The following is a 16,384-nucleotide window of genomic DNA, read 5'->3' as shown; positions in this document are numbered from 1 at the left end:
AAAGGATCCTTGTCTTAAAAATAACAGGCAGCCAAGCCCTTAAGAAGGGACCATGTCAGGTTTGGGGAGGGCTACATGGGGAACCTTTGCGGAGGGGCAGGGCATTGGCAGCCCTTGTCCCAGCCTGATGGTACAGAAGGAGGGAAAAAACTCGGTATTGGGATTTCTTGGCACTTTGTGCAGGACTGAGGACTGCAGGGCACGGGGGCTACCCTCCAGGGTAGGCAGCATCCCTCAGTGCCAGTGAGAGAGCTGTGAGAAGGGAAAACGTCCTCACATTGCTCCAGAAGAGCAAGAACGCCCAGAAGAGAAGGTAAAACAAGACCAGGAACAAAACCATTGTTTTTTAAATGAGAAAAATGGCTTACTCCTTTGACCCCTTCCCTTCTGGTGATCTCTCTGCAGATGGATAAACCTACTATTTTCTGCATTCAGCCACCACAGAGCACCTCTCTAACCTGTCCTCTTTCAGGAGGTCTTGTTTCCATGTGAAATGTGTGGACCAAAGCTTTAAGGGCTGACAACCCATCACACATGCCATGGGTCATCGCACTCAAGCAAGGAGGTCTCACAATCTCACCTTTGCACTGGGAAAGCTCTTGGGAGACATCTGGTCCAGCTTCCCAGCCCAGCCCACCACGGTCAATCACATCATTATTATCTTGCTTTAAGAGTCTCAGTGCTGGAGACTCAGGGGCTTCTCTATCTGTTTTCATGCTATTCTCACTGTGATATATCTAACCTGCTAGTGGGTAAACTCATTTACTAGTTCTCACTATTGAAATGGAGAATAGTTACCCTCTTCCCTTTATTTCCACTTTTCATTGTTTGAACACTGTTCCCACATGTCCCTCTCTACCTTTTCCTTTGTCTTCTCTCATTCAGCGTTTTTTTTTCTGGACCTCTGCTCAAAACAAGAAGATTAAACCTTCGTGTTTAATCTCCTTTTAGGTCTCCTGGCCTCCTGTTAGGTGTTCAAGTCTCCTTTGAATAGAAAGTCTCCCTACCAAGAAAAACTAGCTGTGAGTAGCTATTCTTATTTCACTTTTATTTCCATGAAATTCTTGTTTGGTTGGTTTTAATTTGAGGATGGTACTAAGCTTCTGTTAGTGATGATTAGAGGAATGAAGGATGCAGTAGCTGCTTGACTCACCTATTGATTGAGTTAGTATGTCTTGGTAAACTAGTTCAGAGTACTTTGGTGCTGGCTTTTGTAATTTTATAACATCTCATGACATTCAATATACTTATTACACCTCAGCTTTTCAGATTCATGTGATAATGGGAGAACCTGAGGTTTCACTTAGGAAGAATTAGTAATAAAGCATCTAGAGCACTTGGTTGTAGAGAGTAATTGGCAAATGGGACCCAAGTGCATCCTAAAGTCTTGGAAAACCAGAAGACAAATAAAAAGCACCTGCATATAACTATTGTTGGCTGTGCTTGCTGGAAAGCCCCTCATTCTAAATGTGCTTTTCTGTTTTTTTCTGGTTTCTGGTTTTCTGTTACATGCTGACCCCAGGTACCTCAAAATGTCAGGCTGTTTCCTCGATAGCACCCTTGGTGAAGCCTGGGGAGCAGAAAAGAAAGGGGGCAAGATGCTGCCAAGCTACACAAAAGCTACAGAGAGAGAAATCCAGTTTTACAGCACATTCCCTCTCATGGCCCTGGAACCTCAACCCCAGGGACACACAGGTCACGATGACAATGTGCCCTGCTAGAAGGCTTTGGGGAGCTCTCTGTGCCACCAAATACCTTGACCTCAAATACCTGCTCAGGTTCCCCCAGGAATTTGCGACACATCCCATTCCCATTGGATGTACAACATCCCAGCCAAGGCAGTTGATCTGGCCTTTGCGGGCACAGAGGTATCTGCAACATTTGGGATCATGATGGGCCAAGGTAGCCCCACGGGCTCTGTCTCGGTTTCATTTCCCACATGGATTTGCCATATTGGCATAAGGTAGTTATTAAATGAAGAGGAGGGTACAAAGCAAGGAGGTACCTGGGGGATGGCACTGGGTGGCCGACTGAGGGGCACATCACAAGGCTTTTGCTGATTTTCCCTGCTTGCCATCGCCTGGACCACGCACCACGAGAGAGAAAGCGGCTAGAAACATTTGTGCGGCTCTTTCCTGTACAGAGAATGATGTCGAAAGCAGAGTCGTCGCATATGCTGTGTTTCTGTGCTCTTTTACTCTCCCCCTTTTCTCACTCGTCTTGTCTGAGAGCACTGACCGAGCTTAGCACTCAGAGGCACGCTGAGCTCGCAGGACCGTTTAGCAACCCAAAATCACATTACGCTACTGAGCTGGACTTCTTGGCCGTGGCACCAGTGAGGCCCGGTGCTGGAGCACAGGAGACAGGAGGTATTTCTGCCCGCTTTAATGCAACGAATGCCTGGGTTAAAGGGCAGCCCATGATACAACACCCAACGGAGAGGCCTGTCTCGGCAAACGCTGCCAGGGTGCTCTCTTTCCAGCATGAGGAGTGTGCCTAAAAGGCAATTTAATGGCACTGATTGCTGCTGCTGTTTCAAAAAGGGGTTATTCAGGGCAGAGGGGCATGTTTAGCAGACGGTTTAGCAGTAAGAACACCATGGAAATGTGTAAAGGAGCTGACTGAAAATGATACCCAGAAAGGCCATAAACTGGGGGTGGGGTGAGGGGGGTGAAACTAGGAATATGACTTGCCGCCTGTACACAGGACCTGTCCCTTGAGAACTGAGTGTATTAAAATATGCCACTAGATAAAACATGGCAGAAAACACAGTTCTATAAAACAAGATCTTCTTGACGTAAAATAAAATGTGGGCTATGGGAAGAGACACACCTAGTAAATGTGTGGGCATAAATGCAGCTGCAAACTATCCACAAATAAAGGAAGTGTTCAGACTGATTATGAGATTTCTGAAAAACTACTTAATTTCTTGTCCTACTGTGGAAACATGAAGGCCTGATCTGTTTTTAAACTGTTACCGGGAACGGTATGCGAAGACTCGCCACTGTCAGAAATAAATATAGAGGGGAAAAAATTACTAGAGAGGTCTTTTGGGAAGGATTAGGTTTAAAGTAATTGTCTTTTATAAATTAATTTCACAACCTTTTGGAGCTTGGCTTACAAGCACTGCAAGGCTTGACTGAAGCAAGCAGACAGGGTGGGCACTGAATCCAGGTCCTGACTGCCAAAAGAGGAGAAAATATTAAAAGAAAAAATTGGCAATGGGGAAAAAAAAAAAAAGGCAAGTAAGTATAGGGAAATGAGATTTAGTTTAGGAAAATGATTATTCTCTGAGCCATAAACTGATTTTATGGTTGGCACATTAGTCACATGAGCCTGCTCTTTGTAAGCTATGTTTGAAGAGAAACCGATAATACAGCTCTTATATCTTTAATATTCTAAGTCAACGATTAAGTTATTTCTATTTTTTTTCTTAATTGATATCAAAGTATATTAAAGGCAGTAGGAAACTTTTCTCTATCATCTTTGGATCAAGCTACGTGTCTCAAAACTTCCATTTGTGGTGGTTTTTCTACTTTGAGTATAGCAGCAAAGGAAGACAGTGACTCTTTCCTTTCTTATACTGAGCATTTTATGACATTTAGTGAGTTATCAGGGCCTTCCTGAAGCCCATATGACAATTCCCAGTCCCTTAACTTGACGCCAGATTTGTGATGTGGGCTTCCTCTTGCCCTTCTCAACAGTGATGAATTTACTCAGCTCTCTTCATTTCAGGATTGCTGAGCGATGCCCTACTGTCCACAAGACATTTTTCACCGATCAGCCTGGTAAATGAGTGCCTCCTTTCCACAAGAAAACCTCTTTTAGATGCACTGGAGAGGAGGTGAACCCAGCCTTGAGCATTTTTGCAAGGGCTGGTCCCTCATTTGAGTGTGAGTCCAGTAATTGCTAAAGCAGAAGGAACTGAATGAGAGGCCGGACTGTGTCAGGCTGAGTCACTGAGTAACTGTGAAGAGCTCTCCCCTGGCCCACAGTTTGCAAATGATCTCTGCTTTGGCATGGGCGGGCCCAGAGAGCTCTTCAACTTCGAGCTTTTTGGACATTTTGTGGCGTTCATTTTTAGCTACAACTGTATAAACAACGTTCCCTTCCAGCGCTAAATGGAAGCCTTCAATTAGCAGCGCAGAGAGGGGAGTGAGTAACTACTAACTAACGACAAGCAGATTGATGGCAAAGGAGCGAGTTTTCCCCGTCTCCCCTTCCCAAAGGGTGGCCAGCCCTCTGCAACAGAGAGAGACTCGCTGGGCAGAAAGAGGCCAGGGTTAATGTGCAGTTATTAGGTAAAATCATAGGCCCAGAGACCTAAGATGGAGACAGATTCAGGAAAAACTGTTGAAAACAGACTGCTGATCAGCCTTATGGATCTAGGCGAAAGGACATGTTTTTCTTACTGGAAGAGAGCCATGATGTAGAAATAGACTGAAATCATGAAAGAGCTGCAGCAGTAGCTTATACTGTATATTTAAACATTTTTGCTGTCAGACCATCTGGGCCTAAAGCTAAATTTACCTACAAATTATTTTCAGTGTTTCTACTTCTTGAGAGGTGAAAGGTGCTCTTGATATTTTATGCCAGGAGAAATAATGGAAAACCAGAATAAATGTCTTGGGTCAGATTTTCTCAGTGCCAGATCTACATGTGTCTTTGAGTGTCTAATGTGTGTCTGTAAGTAACTTTTGCCTTCAGGTACAGTACTCTGTGTGCACAAAGGGAAGAGAGACCCTTCCCAGCCTCCCTTTGCATCAGCCAACACAAAATTGTGACTTGCATTCTGGCTCATGGTAACGCTGTACATAGATTAGCAATATAAATGCATTCACTTTTTTTTTTTTATGCTTTTATGCAAGTTACCAATTTATTTTTTGTACCATGTCTAGAGGAAGACTGTTTCTGTGACTGTTTCTGGAAAGCACTTCCAGAAGTTTCCAGAAAATTTAGTGTCTGACTCAGCTCTGTCAAATTTGCCTGGTGACTCTTGAACATCTGAGTCCCAGGAGAAGAGCCTCAGACCCAAGAGAGGTCTTGCGGTCCCCAAGACAGCAGGGAAGGTTTGGTGGGGTGCTCTGACTCCCCACAGGGACCATGTGGGTTGGGGCCTCAGAAAAGCTGGGTGAGAAAGTTGCATTAACTCCTACCTTCCCTTTCCATTCTCCACAAAACAAAGGAACTCCTTCTAGCCTGGGGTTGGTCACTACCCTCACCCAAAGCTTAGGTGCCTAAATCACTTCTTTGAGGTCTGGTTTAGTGATTTCTCCTTTAAAGGGAAAATGGAGGAGGGACTGGAGATACCTCTTGCTGATCAGGACTCAGATCTCTGCAACTTTTGGGAGGTTCCTCAGCACCTAGGTTAAGTATTGGGTGTTGAGTGAGTCTCAGCATGTTCAGGATAAATTTATATCTGATGCTTTAATGTTGTTTCCCTCTTATGCTTTTAGACATTTTTCCCATTCAAGTGATTTTGTACAAAACTGCTCAATCGCTTATCTCCCTCTTTTGAGAGACAGAAGTGCGAATGTATCTATTGGACAGGCAGATATAAAAGTTGGGGATTTTTGGTCTTGAAATGAGAACCTTCATTAGACTCCAATTAATGCCAGTCAAAACCACGGAAGATTAGAAGTAATGATATTTGGGGATTAAAAAAATTAAGTCTCAAGAGACAGGGGTTCTGTCAGCTTTTTAATGCTGTCGTTGCTTCTTTCTGTTCCATGTGTCATAAAAGTAATAAAATTTAAATATTTTATAAAAGTGGTCTGTAGTGGGTGATGGCAAGGAACTGATCAAATGATTCAGTTTAGATATGATTCTTAGAGCATTAAAAATCCCCACAGGAAAGTCTTTAAATGCTTCCATCCATTTCACATTATATCATCTCGATCAAAAGATATTCTTGGTAATAAAGCTCCTGAATCTAGCAAGTTGTGGGTGAGCTGCCTTCAGAGGGTTTCGTTTTAATGGATGGCACGGAAAATTTTTCCAAGGCCAAATTACATCAACTAGATTTATTAATCTTGTAGCCTCTATCGTGATAATGTCTATAATCCAGAAGCCTTAGATCATGTCAAACACCCTCGGTAACCACTGTGTTTCTGGGAGATGGGCAGTAAATCCCAGGCGCTGTCTCCATCACGACGCCTCCATTTTGATGCAGCTCTTCCCAGCCATCCCAGGTCCTTCTCGATCTGCGACTGCGAGGCTCCGAGGCTGCCCTGCTCGTTCCCGACGAGCTTCTCTCAATATTTGTCACTGTATTTGCAGTCTGGGTAGCGATAGGCAAACCGCGCATCGCAAGATCGCAGCGGCTTCAGGAGCTCGGCCAGCTTTGCCACCGCGCCGTCGATGCCCTGGTCATCGGTGAAGCCGTCGGCACAGTGCTGGAGGAAGCCGTCTACCTCCTCCTGCACGGCTCGAAGGAATTTCCCCCCGAGGAGCTTAGGCAAAAGCTCCCGACACACCATGACAAGACTCTGCTCCTCTCTGATTGAGTTACAGGACACAGCTGCAGACTGGCAGTCCACCGTCAAGCAGCTAAATATATCTTTATGCTCCTGCTGGTCACCGGTGAGCGGGCTCCCTGTTAGCGACAATGAAATCGGTTGTTAGAAACACGGAGCACAATCCTGGATAATCAAATATATCTGCAACTCGGTGACAAAATGTTGTTAATACAATCTAAATGATGCTAGGATCTTTCATCAGAGTATGCTGTGCTGCATCTGCGTATGGGCCAAACAATGTTCTCATGCCCAAAGTGCATATGTTTTGTTGAATGACAGAACTCCACAATAATCCATACAACAGCCTTACAGAGGAAGCAGAGTCATCTGCTGATGCAGAGACAATGCCAAGAGCTAAAGTGTGGAGTTCCTATAAAAAGGGAAAAGCCACAGTAGTCAGAGTCATAATTTTTCCATGCTACCCATAATCACTCAAATCACTAAATTGCAACAACTACTCTATGTAGAGACAAGACAGCAATAATGGTTTCCAGAATGTAAAAAATAATAATAATAATTGTAAAATTCTCTGATAATTGTTTCCAAATATTTGAGCCCTTTAAAATTTTAACATTTAAATGAAACATTAAATTATTGAAGGAATAGAATTTAGTTCTAGTTTCAGTGACAGACCAATATAACCTTTGAAAAGTGAATACTTGTCTTTCTTTTTATAGAAAACTTATAAAAAGGAGCTTTTATTATTGTTCTTGCAATTAATGTGGGAAATGCACCTAAGAGTCTGCTTTGACCCAGTTCTTAAACAAGTCAATCTACCAAGTTTCTCTCAGCAAATATTGACATTTGTGTGAGAAAAGCTTTTCAACAGAAGAAGTGATTTAAGGAGCCTTTAAATCTGATCATTCGGTGCGGTGCATGCTGAATATTGTTGCTAGGCTCAGAAATGGCAAGACCGTGTGTCATGTGCATGGCACTCGGATGCACTCTGAGGCATCCTATGGTCATGGCATCATTTACCAGGCAAATAAAACTCTGGTTGCCTTCCAGACTCGGCACCAAGGGCGGCAGGAGCCCCTGATGTTTTTGCTGGCAATATCTCTCTTGTACTTTTATTATCTATTTTACCAAGCAATGTATGGATTATTAAAAAAAAAAAAGAAAAATCAGAAAAGATGAGCACAGCAGGTGAGCTATTTGTTTTCCTCTGCCTTACGAAAACCTCCCGCAACAGACGTGCGCCTGCAGAGCCTGCTGAGTACCTTCCTCCCTGTCGATGATGCCCAGCGTGCTGGCATCCCGGATGAACAGATGCCCGTTGCTGAAAACGCCGAAGGTGCCAGCGTCCACGTGGGTGAAGTAGAAAAAGTAGTTGAGGTCGTTGGTGCCCATGGAGCGGAGGACGGCGAGGAGCTGCACGGCCAGGTCGGCGGCCACCTCGGGGGCGGCACCGAAGAAGTCACGGAGGGGCCGGGTGCTGGCGCTGACCACCAGCCGCCCACAGGAGCCCAGGTATCGCGGGAACGGCCACCCTTCCACGTCCGGGAAGATCTGCCGGGAGAGCGGGAATGGCACGTGGGCCATCAAGTCCGGAAATCCCCCTTCCTAAGCTGTTTCCTCCATTCGCGGCTGCGCGGAGGAGCACGTGCTGTGTAAGGGTGGCCATCTTCTCATGGCCATCAGCCCACTGTCCTTCCAGGCACACAAGAACCCCGACCTGCTGCAAACAGCTGTTCCCGTGTCTTGTTCTGCCTTTTATAGTCAGCCCTCCACCATGTGGGTTCGGTTCCTTGTCCCCAGCTAGCCCCAGAAGCCTGCGAAGGCAATAGCCATGTAGAGGTAGCTACTTTTTTCCTTTTTCTTTATTTTAATTAAAGAAGAAGAATCTGATATTGCCAGATCTGTTCTGTGAGGGAAAGGAGACTAACTGGAAAGTCCAAGATAATAATAGACTTTAAATTCATGAAATTTTAAGGCACAGAAGAGTTAATTTTAGGCTTCTTTATGCAGTCTTTGATGGCTCCCTCATGAGCACCGCATAGCTAATGTCATGGCTGGAAGGTGAGGTGGGGCTAAAGCAGTTTTAGCTAATTCATAACAACTGTCTGGCTCATTTTAGAAGAGACTTTGCAGTCTCAGGTTCAGACGTCCTGGATATTTGCTACAGCAGGAATATTTGAGGTGGACTCCTGCATCAATCACCCCATGCCACCAGTGCAGTAATCCCAGGCCATCTCACTCCTTAGTGTGCAAATCACATAACCTTGCTAACATGAAATTTTTCTGCCATTTATATTTTAACTTATCTGTCTCACTGGGGCAGAGGGCGAGGGACATGGGGCCTACCGGGTCTTTGCCTTCATACAGAGGAGAGCTCTGTTTTATCTGGAATTCAACCAGACTCCTCTGTAAAGCAGCACTTTGCCATCAAGCTGTTTGCTTGCTGCATGCACACAGAAAAAAAAATGAAATAAAATAGCTGTGGAGTGTTAAGCTGGGGGAATTGGTGCTCTCCAAGGCCACGTGCCGCCTCAACATTGCCTCTTGGTGCGCCCACATCAAAACGTGCTCGCTTGCGCTTTGGATTTTATATAAACAGGCTGTGATTTTAAGCCATACATTAGCAATGCAAATAGAGCACTGTGCAGTACTGGGGAGATATACTGGGGAGGCATTTTACAGTACATTATTGTAATAATAATCCATCTGGGTTTGATTTGTTTAAAGGGTTGGGCATCCATATCTGCCAGCAACTTCACAGGCTATTGCGAGGCACCGAGGCGCCCTTGCTAAAGGACCAGACCTGGGATTCCCTGCCCTGCTTTATCCAAGGATTTGCTGGAGAGGGGTTTCTGGAGGAGGTTTCAGCACAGGCGGCGCATACCTGTAGCAAGATGGGGTGTGAATTCACCGCCAGCGTGTACAGGAGGCGCAGCTTGTCCCGCTCGGTGAGGTGGTCCATGTAGATGCTGCCGGCGTCGGGCACTTCGGCGTAGCGCCGCACGATGCGGTCCAAGAGGCGCTGGGATGGGCAGCGCAGCATGGGGCTGGGGAGACCCTAGGGAAGAGGGAACAGGGATACTTGCTGTCCTGCCTGAGATGCTACGCGGAGCTCAGCCCGCTCCATGGGCAGGGGCAAGGCTGTGCTTGACAGACCAGCCCAAAGCTTTCTGTCCACGTAGCTCCTCTGCCCATCACACTTATCTGCTGATAATGGTTGTGAGGTTTTTCTATAGCAAAGTCTTGGAAAACTAGGACTAGAGGAAACGGCTACAAACAGAAGAATCGGAAGTTCCACAGGAACTTAAGAAAACACTTCTTCACTGCGAGGGTGCCAGAGCCCTGGCACAGGCTGCCCAGGGAGGCTGTGGAGTCTCCTTCTCTGGAGATCTTCCAAACCTGCTTGGACGCAGCCCTGTGCCCCGTGCTCTGGGTGTCCCTGCTGGAGCAGGGGTTTGGACTGGATGATCTCTGAGGTCCCTTCCAACCTTAAGCATTCTGTGATCTTATGGAAAAAAAACATGCATCTTAATCACGGCAAACTCCGATGTCACTTAACACACACGTTCATGACAGAAGCTCTGAAGATGGCAGCTGCTCTTCATGGCACAACCACGGGCCCTACGAGCCCTGTTTCCCTTTGACTGAATGCCACCGTATGAGTCGGTGCCGGCAGGCCTCCTCCTGCTTTCCAGCCTTGGCAGCCTTATTCGATTGTGGAGGCCTCTCCCTTCATTAAGTCAGTGAGTCACTTCCTTCTTTAAATAATATCTTCAAATTGCTTTCCTATTTGCTTAGCCTGTAAGCAGCTTTCTTGGGAATACTATTTGCTAAGGTCAGTAAACATGTTTTAAAAGTCTGTAAATAAACATTGTATGTGGGTACATGCACAGGAAATATTATCTTTCTGATAAACTTGCACATTAACTATCAAAAACAAAGGTTAATATCCTCTGTATATTTTCTTGCAAACATGAGCAACAAATAAAGAATTGTTGAGTTAATGGATTCAGCCATTATTGTATTTCTCGTCTCTAATGTGTAGGTTTGATTTGTAAAAAGTGATCCACAACTGGAATAAATGTGAATATATATTTATATCTCTTAGCTGAGAAATAAATACCTTGTTTTGAAGTCAGTGCAATTTTTCATAATAGTTAAGGGGAGACAACATATGGAGAATTCCCTACAGCAGAGCAAAAACATTACATTGGCGTTTTTCTGTTTGATGATGGAGTAAGATTTTTGTTCACCCTTTTTCTTCCAAATAGTCCAACTAGCCTAATTCATTCTTTCAGATTTTTTTTTTTAATTGATACTGGGAAGGCATTCTGCAGAGGAAAGCTGAATACCTGAGCTCACGCTTGCTTTCTGCCACTCTTCACACTGAGAGGGAAGGTTTGGCGTGGGATCTCTCCAAGTCATTTGGTTACTCTCAGCTAGGTCACCCTCAGTCCTTCCTGCTTGGGCTGTTCACTTGGCATAAAACATTTAATTAACTAGCTACCATGACAAAGAAAGAAAGAAGGAAGCAGTGAATGCATGACTATCCCAGGTGGAGGTGCAGAGCAGGGGAGTGAACCCACGAGCCCTCCAGCCTCAAGGAGGCTTAAACTGCTCCCCAAGTCAAGCCCTGAATATTCAGATCTGGTCAAAATTATAGGAAAAACCCAGTCCCAACTGGAGTGTCATTTTGCAATGACCAAAGGACAACCTTTTTTTTTTTTCCCTCTCAAAAGAATAAAACTTTTGCCAGTTTTTCCTCCCCAGTTCTATAGCTACAAGTTTTCATAGACTTCTAGCCTCTAGAGTAGCTTTATCATGGAAATATTTTTTCAACTAATTAAAAAAAAAAAAAAAAAAAAAAGAGCCAGGAAAGGAGGGGAAGGGAATGGTTATGGATTCCTGTCTCACAGCACTTGCAGACACATTATGGCTGGCTTTGTCACTTTTCCTTTCGGGGGAGAAGTGAGGAAAAAAAAGAGCAGAACTGAATGGTGTTAAATAAGAGATAAATGGTGGAGACATCTCTTGCAGTTGAGCATGTATGCAAATATTTGCCACCAAAGTTAGAAAGCATTACTGCCTTTAAAAGTGTGTAGTGCAAAGCTGAGACCCTTTGCTGTGAACAGGAACAGAAATCTCCATAGAAAAGGCTACAGAAAAACTGCAATTAGGAATTGTTCTAAGGTCAGAACTTGTTCTATTAACTCAGACTTGGACGTGTGCTGCACCACTGTGGTCACGACTGCTCATTTCTCATGAAACTATTTTAGGGTTTTTATAATTAAAACAGTGGATGGCACTTTGGTGAAGTCTCCTTTATATCCCCTCTCCAGGATAGAAATCTGAACCATAGAGGTGTCTCCTTTATTGATGGCCACAGGTGAAGGATGGGTGGGATGTGAACAGGAGGGAGTATGTGAGGAGCAGCAGCATTGACTCCTCCGCCCCAAAACAGCCACATTGCTATCAAATTGCTCATTTGCCCTCTCCGATGCAAACTGGTTTCTAGGAAGGATGCAAGAGCAGTGGAACAGTGCTGAGTGCTGCCACGTTTGCATCAACCATAAATTCAGCTTCCTGTGGTTTAGTGAAAAGCCTGATCCACCAAAACACAACTGTGAGCTCTTTTGATTTCAGCAGAACTACTCAGATGCATAAATAAAGATCAGCACTTGCTTGTGTGTTTCAGTGGAGAAGCCTGACCCTTTTAGCAGAATTACAGAAACATCCCTGCAGCAGAAGGTGTAGAACTGCTGAATAAAAACTGCCAGTGGAAGAAAAATTTGAAGAATGCATGCTTTAAACATAGAAAATACTGATATACTGAAGGAAAATATCTTGAGTTCCTAGGAGTGTCTTATCACCCTAAAGAATAAGACGTGACAGGTAGTCCAATATCTTGTTTGTGACTAACACGGGAAGCTTCTTATTGACTTTGATTAAATTCCCACATTTATATATCTGATGATGAATAGATCCTGGAATACCTGCCTACACTCATCTATGGGGTTTTTTTCCTAGTACACAACATGCAGCATGGATTAAACTCTTGTGCACAGATATACTTTGCATATACTGTGCAAATTCTCTCTGATGTGAAGAAGACTCTTGGAAGACAACTTCTCATTGTTTTAATTTATTTTCCTGTTTCATTTGAGGAGGGATGAGTGCAGGTCAGGAACACTGCCATCTGCTGCTCTATGCATCGCTGCCGAGACGCATCCGCTTTCCAAGTGAGAAAATTTGGGATGGCATCCAGGAGGAAACATTTGGATGCAGGTGTCAAAGCACCTACAGATCCTGGACGTTTTAATCCAAAGGTTTTATGCAGCCCCAAGAGAGAACCTGAGAATATCCTGCATGGCTACGGCGCTTATCCCCACTGCAGGCTCCACTGCTGGTCTTCTATGGTGGGCTTGGTCCAAGGAGGTTTATCTAAGTACATCTCAAATATTGAGACAGTGGTCTAAAAAAGTAGTAGTTGGAGGCACACTGAACTTGGTCCTTCCCTGGTAAGGACCAGTTATCAGGTCAAAGAACTGCTGCCAATGCACCACAAATGAAGTGATAGATGCTTGGCCCAGAGACCAAATAACCACGGTGTTTGCACATCTACTGAGGGCAGACTGCGGACCTGATAGCAGTTTTGTGCAATATGTACTAGAGGGAGGGGTGGAAAATAGCTGCTTTTTTTTTTTCCTTGATAAAGATTTTGGTTGTCTGCCCTGGTCCTTTTGCTGGCTGTTCTTTGGAGTCAGGATTAGAAATTTGCCCTGCAGGAGATACGTGCTGGGGAAAAAAAAAAAAAGAATAACCACTTTCCTGCTGTTCTTCACCTCAAACAGGAGAGAAAATATCAGCCTCGTTCAAAGTGACAATCTCCACAGCTGAGACCCAGGCAAAGTAGCATGTGGCTGCTCCCTCTGCACAGGTTAAAACTTCCAGCCCAGGTAGCCACACACAAACACAGAGTGAAATCCAGCTTGCATCTGAGGCAAGCTAGGTTTTAGCAATGAAATTTTGCTGCATGCAATGAAGATTTTTGCAGTGGCATATGAAATAATCTCTGTGGCAGGAGCCCAGTTGATAGTTGGGTCAGGCAGCCCGGGCAGTGAAAAGTGAAAAAAAAACATTATTTCATGGTCTGTCATTCTGATTCAGATATATGAAGGTTTGTTGTAACTCACTGTTCTCAATGATAGAACTACTGGAGCTTCTGTCAGCTCTCCTATACAGCCAGAGCTACAGGGAGGGGAGTGCAGGGACCATCGAGGGACCACAGCTTAGTGCACGTATGCCATGCACTACCGAAATCCACTGCCTCTCTCTGCTTTCTAATTTCTTTTATTTTTCTGGAGTCAGACCACTGTTAGACTGGGGGCCATTTTGCTAAACCTGTAGCTGTTTTCCCTGGTGCTCGCTGCCAAAACTGTTCATCAATGACCTGGACGAGGGCACGGAGTGCACCCTGAGCAACTTTGCAGATGACACCAAGCTGGGTGGAGTGGCCGGCACTCCGGAGGGCTGTGCTGCCATCCAGAGGGACCTGGACAGACTGGGGAGTTGGGCAGAGAGGAACCTCATGAGGACAAGTGCAGGGTCCTGCACCTGGGGAGGAAAAACCCCCGGCACCAGTACAGAGTAGGGGTCAACCTGCTAGAAAGCAGCTCCACAGAGAGGGACCTGGGAGTCCTGGTTGACACTAAGTTAACCATGAGTGAGCAGTGTGCCCTCGTGGCCAAGAAGGCCAATGGGATCCTGGCTGCATCAGGAGGAGCGTTGCCAGCAGGTCAAGGGAGGTGATTCTGCCCCTCTCCTCAGCTCTGGKGAGGCCGCACCTGGAGTACTGTGTKCAGTTCTGGGCWCCCCAGTATARGAGGGACGTGGAGCTTCTBGAGAGGGTCCAGAGAAGRGCAACCAGGATGATTAAGGGAATGGAACATCTCTCGTATGAAGAGAGGCTGAGYGAGCTGGGCCTGTTTTCTCTGGAGAAGAGAAGGTTCAGAGGGGATCTGATTAATATGTATAAGTTCAGGAAGGGAGAATGCAGGGAGGAAGGGGACAAGCTGTTCTCACTGGTGGCCAGTGATAGGACGAGGGGTAATGGCCACAAGCTGAAGCACAGGAAGTTCCGTCTCCAGGTGAGGAGGAACTTCTTTACTGTTAGGGTGACAGAGCAGTGGAACAGGCTGCCCAGGGAGGTTGTGGAGTCTCCTACTCTGGAGGTCTTCAAAACCCGCCTGGATGCGGCCCTGTGCCACATGCTGTAGGTGTGCCTGCTTGAGCAGGAAGTTTGGACTAGATGATCTGTAGAGGTCCCTTCCAACCTTGAATATTCTGTGATTCTGTGAAAACTGGCAGCTGTGGATCCAGGGCCTCTGGGTTGCTGTGCTCTTGTGTGCATTCATGTCTATATCCTGCTAAAGGATTTTTTTATATCCCAGGTTAGGTTTCTGTGCTTGACTTAACAGAACTAAAGAGCCATGAAAACACGAACGCCACCGCTGTGCAAAGGTCTCCGCTAACTCCAGTATGCTGTGTCCTCCCTTGACTATTTTTTTTTTTTAAAAAAGCCAAGATTGCAGAAGCGTGCCCAAGGAGTTCCTCCCTGTCCTCCAGCGTTGGCACTGGGCGCCCACGTCAGAGGCGTCCAAGGGCTGATGTCAGCTCAGCTTCCAGCTGCTGCGCGAGGTGAAATTTAAGTGCCCGGCCGAAACCAGAGAGCCTTTGTGCGCTGTTTTCCATGGGTGTCTATGTGCCACGCCGCCAGCTCAGCTGGGGGTGCAGGAGAGGAGCGGGGACATGGCCTTCCCTCTCCCAGGGCTACTGGACACCAGATAAACAGAGTCAGGGAGCACAGGCTTCCTGCAGAGCTGCTCGACACTCCGGCTTTCCCTGCAGCAGCGCGCCACAAAGCCACCGCGCACCTCGTCCTTGAAGGGGTGTCCCGTCCCGCAGGACCTGCGTGTGGGACTGCCCGAGCTGGGCACGTCCCTCTGGGCACTGCTCCACTGCAGCCGCCTGCCCCGGGGTCCCTGCCCCTCAGGCTCCACAGGGGAGAAGTTGTTAAAAAGAAAAGTTTTTTTTTTAAAAACCCTACAGCAGCCTATCCCCAGAGCTCAGCACCGCGGATGAGGCAGTGTGCAGGCTGCAGGAAGCAGTTGCCATTTAAAAAAAAAAAGAAAGAAAAAGAGGGAGAGCGATGTTTTCAGAATGAAAGAAAAGAAAGAAAAGAGAGAGAGAGAGAACCAAAAAAAAAAAAAAAAAAAAAAAAAATTGCAGCAATCCTGCTTCACATCCCAAGGTCTCGTTTTACAGTGTTTTCCCCCTCCGCCTTGGCAGGGATCCCTGCAAACCATGCAAAGCCTGGGAGCTGGGAGGGCACAGGGGGGTTCTGCTCTTGGATGAGCATGCCCTTAGTGCTGGCCTTGCCCGTGGCCACGGCCAGTGGCCAGGAGCAGCTCCCCACTGCAGCAGCTCCGTCGCTGCTCGCCCCCAGCTCTGCCTTTTGGGCTGTCTCCTCCACTCCGGGCAGCCGCGATGCTGCGCGGAGGCGGCTGTGCTGCCTCTGTCCTTGCTTGGCCTGTGACACTTGAAGACTGTGGTGGAAAGGGCAGCCGACTTCTTCACCCGTGACATAATCCGCTATAGACAGTGGGCAGATTAGGAAATGAGGCTCCCCGTCGGGTGCAGCTCTTAGGGGCCCCCTGGGACGTGTCCGGGGACAAGGACCCTGCGATGGAGCTTTGTGTGCAAGACAGGGGGTCCCTCCGCATGGGCACCAAGACCCAATGCACCTGCAGCTGCGTGAGCCTGGAGCCACCCTCACTGCCTGGCTTTTTTTTTTTTTTTTTTTTTTTTTTTTTTTCTTTTTTTTTTTTTTTTTTTTTTTTTTTTTTTTT

The 16,384-nt window shown here is 46.2% G+C and overlaps 1 protein-coding gene across 2 annotated transcripts in view; it reads right to left on the bottom strand.

Annotated features, from left to right (window-relative positions):
- Positions 1-5,842: 5,842 nt before the first annotated feature.
- The window catches only part of CUNHXorf36 (chromosome unknown CXorf36 homolog), a 16,968-nt gene continuing 6,426 nt past the window's right edge, over positions 5,843-16,384 (bottom strand). Inside the window, exons 3-5 of one of the 2 annotated variants that reach the window (XM_026036179.1) lie at positions 9,361-9,534; positions 7,713-8,027; positions 5,843-6,569 (exon numbers count right to left, since the gene is read on the bottom strand). In XM_026036179.1, coding sequence (XP_025891964.1) covers positions 6,255-6,569; positions 7,713-8,027; positions 9,361-9,534 — 804 coding nt within the window. In that variant the 3' untranslated portion in view covers positions 5,843-6,254. Of the gene's footprint in view, positions 6,596-7,712; positions 8,028-9,360; positions 9,535-16,384 lie in introns of both variants that reach the window. The other variant, XM_026036178.1, reaches the window with a different exon arrangement.

Source organism: Nothoprocta perdicaria, unplaced genomic scaffold, assembly GCF_003342845.1.
Source record: "Nothoprocta perdicaria isolate Ctin4 unplaced genomic scaffold, notPer1 scaffold_171, whole genome shotgun sequence".
Classification (NCBI taxonomy): domain Eukaryota; kingdom Metazoa; phylum Chordata; class Aves; order Tinamiformes; family Tinamidae; genus Nothoprocta; species Nothoprocta perdicaria.
This window is presented reverse-complemented; position numbering and strand designations above follow the sequence as displayed.